Below are 15,161 nucleotides of genomic sequence, written 5' to 3' on the forward strand. Positions count from 1 at the left end.
CAAGTCTTTTTCTATTTATCTCAGGCTCAATTCATGGTTTCAAGGTTTTTATCAAAATGAGATTGGAAAACACAAAGCATGTAAACAAAGTTGTATTCTTTGTGTGGAGAATCTTTTCTTTGAATATCTCTTATGCAGAAATATGAAGGAAACTTTTATTGGAAGGGCACAAATGCAGTCATTTAGCTGACTGGGAAAAAATGACATGGATATAACTCTGGAAACTCAGCTGTATGTGCTCACTATACTGTCATTAAGAACATGCTGGTAAATTTGCTGCCCTTTTTACTTTCATTGAGTAGCTCCCATTTCCTTCCTCTGTAGCAATCACATCACTCAAACTTCCAGAAATGGCTGGAAAATGTATGAAGGATGCAATAGTCAACGCAATCCTTCTCTAGGATACAGACATAGCTTTTTAGCTCTGGTCTATTCTAGCTATTTGCCTCCTTTTACCTTGTGGTTGGTATGAAGAACCTTACCTCTCTAGAACAAATTATTTGCATAGACCTCTGACCATAAAATCTTTTGTGACAACAGGCAGAAGAACTTTCAGCTCCAATAATGAAACTTTGATATGTGGAGAAATGCTGAGGTTCACAATCTAAGAGAAAAATTTCACCTAACTAGCATTTCATCTTAACTAGACTTGGACTTAGAACCATGTAAGTCTATTTAGTTCAAAATTTCCAACAGTTCTTCAGGCTTCAATCATGACAACACTACCAACTCTAGTGCTTTGAGCGAATAATCAAATTTTGCCTTATGCAAAGACTTCAAATTTGCATGTAAAATTTTTTTTTCAAAGATGCATTTTTGTTTCAGAGTTTGGAATCATGGGTGGTTATTTCATTCATTTACATCCCAGCATTGCTCAACATCACTCTTTTCCCTCCTGTCTTCCAGGATAGCAATCATCAGTATCAGTCAGGTATTATGGCTATGGAAAAAGATAACTTCAGCTATCTGAGATTAACTGAGAGTTAACTTAGAGTAAGAGTGTGCCCACGACCAGCTGACTTATATTCTGGCTTGCCTTACAAGTAACTTGTTCAAAAGACACCACTTACCGGGTCACATCATTTCCCAAGATACCAGAGAGTTTGCTCTTATGTTAAAAGAAAGATTAATTTTTCCACTGAATGTTTTAATGGGTTCTTTAAAGGATGCCATGTGTGTGTGAAATACAACTGCCTCCAAGAAGTCTCATTCTCTGAGAGCTTCACAACTCTTGTCAAACCCTTTTCTTTTGGGCTCATAATTTTTAGCATGGACACAGCCCAAAATTGTTAAAGTTGTACATATGTGAGCAAGAGGATAGGAGGAGGTATTCCAGCACTGAATTTGTCTTTGCTCAAAGCACAGCTTTTTCATTAAGAAAAAGAAGGAAAGGATAAAGAACTTAAGCACATATCCATATACCAAGTGTATTTGCAAGACCATATTTTTCCACTTAAAATTCAAGCTGCATATCAAATCTGCAAACATTGTACTACACCTTGTCATAATGCAAGGCTGTGTAAGAGCTTTTAATCTACATACTTCATTCTTTGACAGGTAACCTATAGGAAAGGGAATAGTATTACAAGAACACAGGAGAACCTCTTAATTGATATTGCATTAGTGTCACTCTGTGCCTTGTGATGTATATTTGTAAAAATGAAAAAACCGTATGGGCTCAAAAATTCCATTAAGGGAATGTGAGGTTTTAGCAATCTTTTATTCTCCTTCCTGAATTAATTTTCCCAGAGTAACTGATTTTGTGTCAGTCTAATATAAGGTCAAACTGAAATCCAAGTACTTTTTCCTTGTTAGGAAGATGAATTCACATTTCCGCTGAGCTTTACTCCTGTCTGTTAAGTATCCATTATGAAATGCCTGACTTTCACTGCTTCTTGTTATCCTCATTCTTCACAAGCCTGGAAACAGCATTTCTTTTTTTAGGCACTTCCTTTAGTGTTAGAACTGGGATATGAGAAGCAATTGTTCCCTAATGAATTTGAAATTTACCCGTTTCCTAAGCAATGCCTTGATTAGTGGCCAATTCCCAACCAATGGAGCTGCCTCCTGCTTGGAGCTCCATTGAACTCAGTGGCAGGGGTCCTTTTCACACGATCCAGTGGAGCTCTGCAGTGGCACTGACATTATCTGAGCATGCATATTTGCCAAACTGAGGTCTAATTACAGCTGTAAATAAGCATTTATTTAAATCATCTTTAACTAAGACTTAGTTATGAAAATTATTCTGCTCTACTCTAGAGAATAATTCTAGCACCTCTTCCCTCTGTGAAGTGCAGAGAGAGTTGAAATTTTCCATATTTGAACCTCAAAATGGAAAAGGAATAAATGGATGTCTCTCTTTGCTCACAACCAAACATCCCAATTTTATTTATGGCTTGTACTTTGCTTACCTCACCTTTCATTCTTAAAGCATGTACAGATTAGCAACGCCCATTATAAATAAAAGTTTTTTTTCTCCAGAGCAGTACAGAAGACTCTCTGTTCATATTCCAACACTCATTCTTCCAATCTTGCTTATTTCCTACTAAGAATCAAGCTGCATTCTGTGGGTAAAAGAGTAAATATAATAATTATCAATAAGGGATGCACACACCTCAGGTCCAACACATTGAAGGCAATGGGGCAGGCTGGATGTTTATTGTAGCAGTTTTTTATGCTTCCCTTACCTTAGCCTTGGGAAGTGCTCTCTGCCTTGCCTAGGGTGAGGAATTAAATGTTGTGACTGAGGTGCTAACTTTTCCTGACAGGATCACTGGGCTGCATAAAATGAATGGTCAAACTTAGAGCTTACAGCTAACTTATGGCAAACAGCTTGGTTGGTCTGAGCATTTCTGCTTAAGAGCCCCAAGCAAGGGCTATATTACAACCAGCCTGCATGGAGACACCAAGTGAAGGTTAAAGAAGTTTTGACAAATTATTTGAAAACACAGCATCCAGACATTGCCTACAAGTGCATCTTCAGCAGAGTTTATTGTCTTCGGTGTGCTGTTCTTCCTGGACACACAACTTTTTACCCAGTTTTATTCCAGCAAGGCAAACAATCAGCAATTATGTGCCAATCAGAGCTGACACTTCCTGTGATTCTGCTGCAAATCCTGAAGGATTTTGGGTTTTTGTGAAACCCAAGCCCCTGGTGTTAAGGGATAACATGAATATTTAGAGGCAGAAGAGGAAGAGCAAGACAAATTTTTGTCCTTTATGTTGCAGGACAGTGACTCATTGCTTTTTTCTTGCAGATATGACATCATGAACCTGCAGTACATAGAGCCCAACCGCTACGACTACGTCCTTGTTGGGACCTGGCACGAGGGCGTGCTCAACATCGATGACTACAGGATCCAGATGAATAAGAGCGGAATGGTCCGATCGGTGTGCAGCGAGCCTTGCCTGAAGGGCCAGATTAAGGTGTGCCTCAGACACTTACTTTCTGATATAGAAATATGAATATCCAGTACTTGTTTTTTCCCTGAACCCAAGCAAGCTCCTTTCAAGCCAATGGGTAGGATTTCCTGACCTTCAGGAATGCCAAAATTATAGACTCATAGACTGATACCTTCCTTTAACAACAGCATATACAGGCCCATGTTTTCTAAAATTACCCTTTGTAGGAAAGCAGAATCTTCTAGTGTGGCAGAATTTGAGTTTTACCTTATGTGAGAAAGATTTTCACTTAGTCACTCAGTGGCTGTGATTCACGTGGGGGCTGATCTTGAAAATATCGTGACCCACAGGAGTCCAGTATTTTGTTCCAGCAGTTACACCTGCAAGGAAAAGTTGCAAAAAACCCCAACAAACCCCACGCCTATTTATATCTCATGTTCACAGCAGGACAAATGGAAACACAAATGAAATCACTCTGTGTGCACCAAACAGTAGCACTTGCATCAGGCTACAAATAATTTGCTACCAGTCTTGTCTGGATGACATAAAGACATGTTTCACCACTATCAGAATGGTATGGATGCATTAAGTTTAAAATGGCAACAACACCATTCAGCAAAACCTCCTTAGAGTAGACCTTCCTTTCTATTTTCATTTAATAAGCATATTTGCAGCTTTTTATTTCTGTATTGCTACTCTAAGCAATAAGCAACTGATGATTTGGCAAAAGCACAGTGACACACTCCAACATCTTGGAGGAGAAACATTATCGGTATTTACCACCCTCCAAAACATCTTTTCCCTGTTTTTGAGATTGTGCAGTTTGTGTATGTGTGTACATGTAAACACTATGCATACAAAATGCCAGCTTCAGCTCTCATGGAAACCTATTGGACTGTCTCCACAAACTGCATGAGAAAATGTTAAACGAAAAAAAAAGCCCACAAAGCCAGTATTCAATAACACAAACATTTTGCATTTCACTGCTGTACTTATCTCTGCATATAGATGGATAGGAAGACCTGGAAGAAAAGGCTGGATTCCTCCTTCCTGGCAAACAAGGGCAGAGTCTTTGTCAGAGCTCTAGGAGCCAGACCTATCCTTAATCTTTCTTTCAGCCTCAGGGTAATGAAATTAGGAATCAAGACAAGAAAATAATCTTTTCAGCATTGGATCATCACATTTAGTAGCCCTCACAGCAAAGAAAGAAAGTTTTAAGGGGCATTTGTCCCTACAAGAGCTGTTCTGAAGCATGAGGTTGGTCATTGCTTAATAATTTTTTCTGCTAAAACCCAATAGATCCTTTTAGCAGGATGTTTTGTAATTTGTTCTTATTTTAATTTCTATTTACACTTGGGTAACGAGTCCCAAAGAGACTTCCACATAAATTGGAATGCATGTTAATGTGAATGTGCTTGTGTGTACATGTATATATATGTGTATTTATATGCAGGAATTACTCTTGGTTCTATCCTTTGACTTTGTTTACTGGTTTTTACTATGCAATAGATATTTAGTGTGGGCTGAACTGCTTGTCCTGACCTCTGCCATCTCACAGATTAAGCCTCAAGTTTGATTGAAAATATGACATTCACCATGCCTCTGTACCAGAGGAAAAATGGTTTTGTGCTTTTAACTCAGAACAGCTCTCCTCAAAACAAAATAATATTGTCCCCAGAGGTTATTCTTGAAATCCTAAACACAAATTTTAATACAGGGATCGATACAAAATCATGATTGGTGTTTTCTAGCTGTTTGAAAGGTGCCATACACAGGAATCCTGTCATGTTTTGAACAGTGTATTGTGTTATGTGTTTGCTGGGGAGTGGTGGTGTGTGCCTCTTTGTTTTCTGATAGAGGATCAGAATCCAGGATGTATTTTGTACTGCAGGTGATCAGGAAAGGAGAAGTCAGCTGCTGCTGGATTTGCACTGCTTGCAAGGAGAATGAATTTGTTCAGGATGAATTCACCTGTAAAGCCTGTGAGCTTGGCTGGTGGCCAAATGCTGACCTGACAGGTAGGGATGTGTCCCTCCAAACACATTCTTTTTCTACAGGGCGCAAGAAGAGTGCTGTGTGCTGGACAGAAAGATGGCAGCATGCAGAGATTAAAGGTACATATTTGGACACACATTCCAGTGCAGTTTAGGATGACTGTCTTTCAGCTTAGTGCAGCACCAGAGACAATAAAGACAGCAAAATTTCTGCCAAGAAGAAATGTTATAGTCTGTCTGTTCCTTTCCTTCATTTAGCACAAGTATTAATAAAGCTGTTAAGACTGCTAATGAACTCAGCAGCATTTGCTGCAATTTAGCAGTGACTATCACAAGAGTTCTGTGTATTTTTGTCATATTGACTCAATTCTCTTTTCTGACCATTTTACCATGAAATTAGTAGTAATTTATCTGGGTCTTCAGGACCTTCAAGAACTGAGTACTGGACTCTTGTTTGGTATAAAGATCATTCTCACTGGACCCACCAGCAAGAAGAATTTTAACAAAATCCTGCGAAAAGCTGTCTGGAAGGAGTTAGACTTGGTCTCCCTTGTATATATGCCTCGGATGAGTTGCATGCTATGGCATCCTTCTGTTTATTTTTTACCCATCAAGATCAACCTCCACTTCTGCTCTGGGCTTCATAGCAGCCATTACCCCCCAAAAAAGTTACAAGGCATTTAGAAGCATCACCCTGACCTTAACTTTTGCTTTGAATCACTATGAAAAACTAGAAGCACCTCTGGCCCATGTCACCTCTGCAAATCTTGGATGACAGCAGGGCATTTTTCCTAGTCACAGCAACAATCTGAACACCTAGCCAAAGATCAAATATGCAACTTAACACATCTTTGTCCTTTACCATGACTGGCTGACAGACAGATGTTGCTGCAACTTTTAGCACATAGACAAAATTCTCAAACTTCAATTAATTTCTTCTATAAGATACGTCAAGCTAGTAACTGCAGCCAAATGAGCTCTCAGAGCATGTATTTTGAGAGGGAAAGCCAGCCACTTCTCCAGGTAAAAATACATTATTAATTACAAGAGACTGGGAAATGTGATCCATTTTCTGTCTGGATTTTCCATGGAAAACAAGTTATGGTCATGTCCCAGATGTGGATGGGACATGACACCTCCCACTTCCACTCCCACCACCCTGCCCTGCCTGTGCTCTGGCTTGCAGCTAAACTGACAAACAGATTTCTCAGGATACAGAAATCTCAGTGATCATTCAGACGCTTCAAGTTTCTTGTCAGTGGGTCGCAGGGAGAAGAGTTAATGAAAAATACATTCTGTAAGGGCCCAAATTGTGGAAACACATCTGGTATCAATAGAAACCAAAAAATCCACAGAACCTCTCATAAATGTCCTGACTATTTGAAAAGCCCATATTTAATTCCTGCTCCTAGGAGACGAGCGTCTGCTAATCTTAAAACAGATATCCATACATAAACAGGTTTTGCTGGTCCTGGAAGTTCACAGAATTGCTTAGATCTACTTTTCAGGGAAGAAAAAGGGCTCTATTGATTAAAAAGAAGCCAGAACAAAAACCCTGGTGAGAGATCAATATGCACTTGAGAGAATATGGTTCAGAGCTACCAGCTGCTCAGAGGAGCTCAAAAGGGGTCATGTCAAAATGACAGGCACTGCTGAAAAGAGTTGCAGAAAGAATCAGTGCTGGAAACAATCTCCAGGGCATGTTGCAATCTATTAACTTTTAATGAAATCAGTAGATGACCTGCTGATTTGTGTTTCTTCTCAGCAAGGAGACTGGACTGCTGCTGTTCTAAAATCACAGTAACGTCAGCCAAATGACAGCATAGCCATCGACTTATTTCCTAGAGAACATTGAAATGGCACTCTGCTCCCGCACAGCTTCTTCAGTCTGTCTTATTGAAGAAAAACCTTATTTTTTAACCCTTAAAATTGATTTACTTGAACTATACCACAAAGTACAAAGCTGTGAAAGGAAGCTGATGCCATCCTAATCTTTAGAAGAAGGGGATTTATCTATATGAACTTTTCTCTTGAACTTTGTGGGAGTCCCCATTGGTATGATTTAATTTGGAATTCTCTTTTCTTGCCAGGACTCCTATCAATTATAGCTTGGTTTTATATGTTGTATTCATACCCTGACAGTCACCATAGCATCTAGACACAGGCGGTAGCATCTCACAGTGCAGATTGTTTTTCCCTTTCCTTAAATCTAAATCTTAAATGCTAAACATGTATGTGGTTTTAGACTCATTTTCCATCACAGATGGAGGCTCTAAAAATCCTTAATCCTTTTAAGAAACGTGAAGCACATACTAACCTATTTCGTAAGACATCCTTTTCAAGGTGCTCATTTTCTCCATTTGAAATCAGTCTCTGTGGCTCAGCAATCATTTCCTGGCATTTTAATTTTATTTTTAAATGTACACAGTTTTTTTAGATTGTTTCCCTTAAATGTGAATTCAGTGAAATGGACTCAGCAGACACAAAGGATTTCTCACCACAGATGATGAAAACCTGACCTGAGAAATAGTCACTAAAGCCAGTACCTTAGACCTTGTGCCAAGAGAAATCTTTTATAGTACCAGAATATAATACAAGACGGATAAATGTCAAGCTAGTAAACTCAATTTACATAAACCATCTTAAATAAGCAATAAAACAAGATAGAAAAATAAGTTTTATAGTCTTATGAAAAGAATCATAAGGTTTTGGGGGCCATCAGTTACCTGGGATGTGTTAATAACCTCAGAAAACATCATAGATTCTCTTATTGTCCTTGCACTATGAATATAGTAATAAAAAAATTGATTAGCCTTCTGATCTTGGCAATTACTCACAATTACTCAGTTAAAATGCAGGGAAAATAATACATGAAAACTACCAGACAGCTTTTATCAGAAAATTTTAACTGTGAAGCTTTTGCTCTGATTTTTTTTGATCTTTGGTTTAATTGTTGAGGGGGCTGTTTTATTTTGTTTTGTTTTTATAAATGCATGCACAATTTCCTGAGTATCCTCCCTCAGTCTCAATGGGGTTCCAGAGCCCACTTTCTCCTAGCTGGGAAATGACCCACCTTCACAGGTGCTGACAACCAACAACTGTTAGCTGGTAATAGGCAGCATAGGGAACTTCTTGCAGTTTGTGCAATATGTGGTTCTTGGGCTTGCTGGAGCACAGGAATTACACTGGTTTAATGAAACATTTCTAAGCAAATCTTACACAGGATAAGCCTAAAGCAAACGATAGGCTTAACTACCATGTTGGATCTGAGTTAAGCCCCTGCAAATATAGTTTAAAATGGAACAATGTGAATATGTCTTGATGTTGTTAAGCTTAAAGTCCATACTGAAATTTAACCCTTCCAACAACCTCTGGCCAGATTATTTTATGAGAAGAGCTTCACTTGTATTAATCAATGAGCAGGAACTTCTGATCCTTAGTCTTTTATTGAGCTTCTGATCCTTAGTATTTTATTAAGCAGCTTCCAATCAGGACTGCTGAGGCAAATGGTCACAGGTTCACACTGCTAATAAAGAGGTTTTCCTTCCTATTCCACCACAGAAGTATTGGTTGACATACGGGTTTCCTACCTGAGTCTTGAACAGAACACATTCAGCAAAATAATTTTTTTAATAAAATTTTCTCTTTATTTTATAGTATTTTCTTTATAAAATAAGACCTCTGGTAGCCACTGCTATAATTTCTATTGTTTTTCATGTTACAGGAATGTGTAACAACAGTATCTGTAATTAAGTTAGCTTGGAGACAAAATGATACAGAATTATAAGATCTTCTTTCAGTTCACATGACATTGGCAGACATTAAAAGTTCAAGCAGAAATTTTCCATGTCAGGACTTTGCCTTGGGCTGATTTTTTTTTTTTTTTTAATTTAAACCAAAACCATTTTTTCTCCTGTTTCTCAAAATGAGGTTACAGTAAAACTGTTCAGCCGTTGTCTGTACCTTGTCTTACTCCTCAGTTATTTGGAAGGGAGGACTTTACATTCAGTAATGGTGTCTACATTACAGTAGAGGTATCTGTTGGTAGTTTTTATCATCACGTGGGAGGTACATATAAATTAGGCAAAACTGTGGGACTCAGAAGCTTTTAGTTCAGCAATGGTTTCTGCAAATACCCTCCATACTGAGGAGAAAGGGACTGAGCATGACTTTTGCCCATCACAACAGCAGGGCCTTTGTTAAGATCTAGCAGCAAAAATGAGAGGAAAAATGCCTCTCTCAAAAGCTTGCTGACATTACCATCTTTCCCCTGCTCTTTTCAGCCATGTCCAGACAGGCAGAGTTCATGAGCAGCCAGTCCAGGATCAGAAAAGCTGGAGCAGCAGTTTGCAATGAAGACATTTGGGTGGAGAGGTGGCTAAAAAACCTGAACTGTAAGGTGAATTGAGGCAGGGATGGTGAGGGACTGGGAGGAAAGATACTTGAGAGGTGGGGGAAAGGCAGAAAAAGTGAGATGTGTCCAAAGGAAACTGGAGGAGGATGGGAACAAGTAGAAGAGGCTGTGGATACTTCACTTGGGATAAAGAAGCATGTAAAAAGCATTTTGGAACTATTAAATGAAGAACAGAAATTAGAAAATGCCATAATGAAAGATGTCTGTAACTTCACAACCATAACATCTTATTAACACAAAAGATTTTATTTTCTCTGTAGTGTTTATTGCTGGTATTACTTCAGCACAGTGAGGAAGATATCCAGAGACTCCTTTAACTTGAGTGTGGGAGACGGCACTTAAGTACTGTCCTAACAGACATCTATGTTTGCATGTCTGTACTGGTTAGAGAGTCTTTACAGTTTTTATCTGAAGGCATGCATATTCTGTGAGTTTGACTCTTCCAAGAGAATTAAATTATATTATTTAGAGGCAAAACAATGAGCAGAGGGTTTGACAAAATAAGAATAAGATACTGTGAAGAGAAAAAAAGCAGAAATGTACTAAGAAGGTACAGTATCTATTATATAGTTCCATTAAAATTTTGGATTTATTACCATTTTTCTGTTCATAGACCTCTGATTAGCTTCTAACATTTATAAAATCGCTCTCAAAAAATGTAGTAGATCAAACTATAGTGATTGTGGTAATGATTGAGTAAATTAATCTGAGGAGGCAAAAACCCCACCCATTCACAATACTTTCCCTGCTGAAATGAAGAGATGATGGTGACTTTGTCTGCATTCTGTTCCCAGCTGTGCCTTTGGTATGCAGGGCTTGTAATCAGGTATCTCTAAAAGCAGATATTTCCAAATCTAATTTCCTGTTGCAGCATAATGAGAAAATGTTTGGGAGACCCAAAATGGATGGCTGTTTTTTAAAATATTAATCCAAACTTCTATCATGCAGTTCACTCCTTTGTAAAATGGTTTTAATAAGCCACACCATATAGACATATGCTAATTTTTGAATTATACTGAGATCCAGCAGAAAAGGTTCTTCCAGGAGCTGCCTTTCTAACACTCTGTTTCTCTTCTGTACACTGCAGGCTGCGAACCCATCCCTGTAAAGTATCTCCAGTGGAGCAATATAGAGTCTATTGTGGCTGTGGTCTTTTCCTGCCTGGGGATCCTGGTCACCATGTTTGTCACCCTTATCTTTGTGCTCTACAGAGACACCCCTGTTGTCAAGTCCTCCAGCCGCGAGCTCTGCTATATTATCCTGGCTGGCATCTTTCTGGGTTACGTCTGCCCTTTCACCCTTATAGCTAAACCCACCACGACGTCCTGCTACCTCCAGCGCCTTCTGGTGGGCCTCTCCTCCGCCATGTGCTATTCCGCCCTGGTGACCAAAACCAACCGCATCGCGCGCATCCTGGCGGGCAGCAAGAAGAAGATCTGCACCCGCAAGCCCCGCTTCATGAGCGCCTGGGCCCAGGTGGTCATCGCCTCCATTCTGATCAGCGTGCAGCTGACACTGGTGATCACTCTGATCATCCTGGAGCCCCCCATGCCCATCCTCTCCTACCCCAGCATTAAGGAAGTTTACCTTATCTGCAACACCAGCAACCTGGGCGTCGTGGCTCCCGTGGGCTACAATGGACTCCTCATCATGAGCTGCACCTACTACGCCTTCAAGACTCGCAATGTGCCTGCCAATTTCAACGAGGCCAAGTACATTGCATTCACCATGTACACCACTTGTATCATCTGGCTGGCCTTCGTGCCCATCTATTTCGGGAGCAACTACAAGATCATCACCACCTGTTTCGCAGTGAGCCTGAGCGTGACAGTGGCTCTGGGGTGCATGTTCACTCCTAAGATGTACATCATTATAGCCAAGCCGGAGAGGAACGTCCGCAGTGCCTTCACCACCTCAGACGTGGTGCGTATGCATGTCGGGGATGGCAAGGCACCTTGCAAGTCCAACACTTTCCTCAACATATTCCGGAGAAAGAAGCCAGGGGCTGGAAATCCAAAGTAAGTGGATTGACTGCAGGTACACATCTATCTGTATATGTCCCTCTCTTTGCCATCCTCTCTTGGTTGACTGTAGTCTGCTGAATAGTAAGGTATGTAATAGTTGCATCTCATGTGTAGGAGAGAAGGTTGAAATGACCCTTTAGTTCTAAGTCTCAGATGGACATTGGTGTGCTGCTCATTATCTTCTCTCCTGCTCTGAAGGAGCCCTGTGCACAGCTCCCTCTACTGCTGGGGCAGGTCTGGCAGTGGCAGAGTGACCAAGCTCCGTTGCAGCTTCTCACATCTTCCTCTCCCATGTGTGTCTGTACAGGGATCTCACGCCCTGACGTGCAGTTGCTCTGCATTATATTCAAACTGAGGTGCCACTGTAGCCTTTTAGAAAAGAAATCTCTGAATGATTGTACTTGCCCAAGGTCACTGGAATGTGTGTGAAAGCTGAGGACTGAACATAAGTTTTTAAGGTAGTGTATTGTGACAGTCCTCATGACTGTGATTCAAAGGCACCCTCCATGCTATCTATTTAATACTCAGCATTATGAGCAATACCCTTACTCATCATATGTGTAAATCTCTCCATGTTCTCAAACTCAGCGTTGGTGTGAAAGTTGCAGAAGTCAACTGACAGTGAAAATGAACTTGCATTCACATCTGTGGAACTCATTATTTTCCTTGCTAATAATTAAAAGCAACCCAGATGCAGCAGAGCAGGAGAGAGAACTGTTACTTCAAACAGTGTCTCCCTGTGAGTAGCTGTCTGAAAATTTGCATTCTTTATTCTCTTATTGTTTTTTAATCTTTAAAGAAGCACCATAGGGCTACCTACATATGAGCTTAGATGATTTTTGTCCCAATTGAAAAAAATAAAAATAAAAAAGCACCAGTGAAACCTACATTTCTGAGCTTCCCAATAGAATTAAAATTCAGTTAATTTCCAGTTTTTTGGGATCTGTAGATTTCTCTGAGTCACTCAGGTTGATTTTGTTCAGTTTGCATAAGAACCATTTTCATCTGTCCTGGTGATGGAGGTAATACTGTAGAAAACTCATGCTGTGATCAATTTTGTCTTCATGCTACTTCAGTACATTTTATTTTTTTGCTAGACAGGGGGTCAGAAGGGAAGGGAATAGAGACGTAAGTGACCCAAATACACAGCTCAGTGTGTCACAGAGGCCAGGGAAGTGGCCAAAACTCTTTGTAGCCCAAGAGTTTGAATTCCGTGCAAATAGAAAGGTGGAGCCTGATCCACCTTCCTCTGACTTTATGGTAGTTAGATGGGGATTCAGACATCTGCAAGAAACTAGTGTGGTGTCCCTGCAGTGTGGTTTCTGCCTAACAGTGTTGGTTTCTTTAAGCTGATGTCTGTCAAAAAAAAGAAGACTTTTGAATATTTTAGGTCATGAGTGACTTAATAATGAATTCTCTGTTCTGCTTACTCTTATTCTATCTTTATTTAAAAAAAAAAAAAGTAATTGAAAATATCCAAATGTGATATACTTAGAATACAGTTCATAATATGAGAGAATATTACATCTTGTTCAAAATTCGAGATACTCCCTCATCATTATCACCTTTAAAACTCAACAGGGCTTATCTGAGTTTTTAAGCAATCTGTTACATAAATTTAGTAAAATTTTCTCAACCTCTATGTTAAGCCTCTGTAAGTGTTACAAAGCAAAAAAGCTCTATGGAGTTTTGTTTTTCTAAACTAAAAGCTCAATACCTAGTTAATATGCATTTTTTCCCTCAGGTTAAGAATCTGTGTCTTTTATACAGCCAAATTCCCACCTCTGACCTAAACCTCTTATGCAGTTACTGCATGTTCTTCACCCAAAGCAGCACAGGTGCAGAGGCACCCTGGGGTTGCTGATGGAAAAGGACAGCTCTGTTCATGGACATGAAGAACTGAGAGAAGTTTAATAGACAAACACAAAGCTTTGGAAATAAAGTCACAAGGCAAAACAAAAAGTAATTTCACAGCTTTGGAGGGGTTTTTTAGTTCTTAGCTTAGCCCATTGCAAAGTTTCTGAGGACATTGTGACAACACAGACTAAAAAAAAGTGAGTCACTGCGGAAATCAAGAAGGAAAAAGTAGAATTTGCTGCAGTCTTGGAAGCATCTAGATAAGTCAAATGTGTCATTAGGTCCTTCCTGAAATAGGGCTCAAAGCTACTGGTACATGTTCAATACCACAGGAATGATCTCCAGACTAATTTTCAATGGTTTTGTTTGTGGTTTTGGTTTGGTTTGGTTTGGTTAGGTTATTTTGTTGATGGTTTTGTTTTGGGTGGGTTTCTTTTTTATTTGGTTTGGTTGGTTTGTTTGTCAAATATCAAAATCTGGGATTTATTTGCAATGTTTTCATTAATTCTAATCCCTGTAAGTATGTTGCTCTATTTCTAGATTCTTCAATAGTCTCTCCCTGTGGCCACATTTTTCTGTCTATGGGTGGCCAGCAGTTCTGCACTCAAAAGATTTCTCTTTTAGATGTACTAATCTATCTTCTTGTTGTGCCTTCTCCCTCTTCCTAGTTTGCTTTTCTTTTTCTGCTTTTCAATTTTCATCTCTTTTCCTGTCTGTATCAAATCTCTTCTCTGCTTAATCTATTGAATTCCAATTCTTAAACAGAAAAGTGGCATCCATCTAAATTAAATTGATGTGGAGATACAGGGTTAAATTTAATTAGTTTTAAAAATGGAAACTGTTTTACTTTTACAAGGACAGATCAAACTTATATAAGCTTTCATAAAGCATTTTCAGGCAATGTTATGTTGTTAGTTCAACTAGTATAGCTTGGGGACTAGAGCAAGCTGAGACACTCTTCCTTTCTCCTTCTTAAAATAGAGCAAAAGAATTAACCAGGGAAGTCTACTAACACAGGATCAATTAATCAATTCAAACCCTTCAGCTGCCTCTGGTGCTGACATAGTGGTCAGAAAAGTCATCTTGAGAAGCATCTGTCCCAGCTGCATTGCCAACAGAGTTTCAGTGAAAATAAACTTCTTAATAACACTGGTTTTCACACAAATAATAAAGCACACTGCCTTTACTGATCTGTTGCACTCTCAAGATGGTATGTGCAGTCTTGAGGGTTTGAGCTCATTCTTATTTTGATTGAGTTAAACTGTAAGCAATTACAACTAACATTGTTTTCCATAGAGCTGGTTGGGAATTTTCCAGTGGAATATATATGTTTTCCATCAGAAAATTCTGGCCTTTCAAAATGCTTCATAGAATTGGGCTTTGCTGGTAAGTATTTACCTGGAGCCACAGGGACATTCTTCTTCCCACTGAAAGAGGAAGACGTTGGGAAATCATGAGGGCATCTTACCC

The 15,161-nt window shown here is 39.4% G+C and overlaps 1 protein-coding gene across 8 annotated transcripts in view; it reads left to right on the top strand.

Moving 5' to 3' along the window:
* GRM1 (glutamate metabotropic receptor 1) overlaps positions 1-15,161 on the top strand; it is a 182,013-nt gene that overhangs the window by 139,724 nt on the left and 27,128 nt on the right. For all 8 annotated transcript variants that reach the window (XM_064413641.1, XM_064413640.1, XM_064413639.1 and 5 more), the window contains exons 6-8: positions 3,258-3,426; positions 5,294-5,420; positions 10,898-11,828. In XM_064413641.1, the coding sequence (XP_064269711.1) occupies positions 3,258-3,426; positions 5,294-5,420; positions 10,898-11,828 (1,227 nt within the window). The remainder of the gene's footprint in view (positions 1-3,257; positions 3,427-5,293; positions 5,421-10,897; positions 11,829-15,161) is intronic.

This window comes from Passer domesticus, chromosome 3 (assembly GCF_036417665.1).
Source record: "Passer domesticus isolate bPasDom1 chromosome 3, bPasDom1.hap1, whole genome shotgun sequence".
Lineage (NCBI taxonomy): Eukaryota > Metazoa > Chordata > Aves > Passeriformes > Passeridae > Passer > Passer domesticus.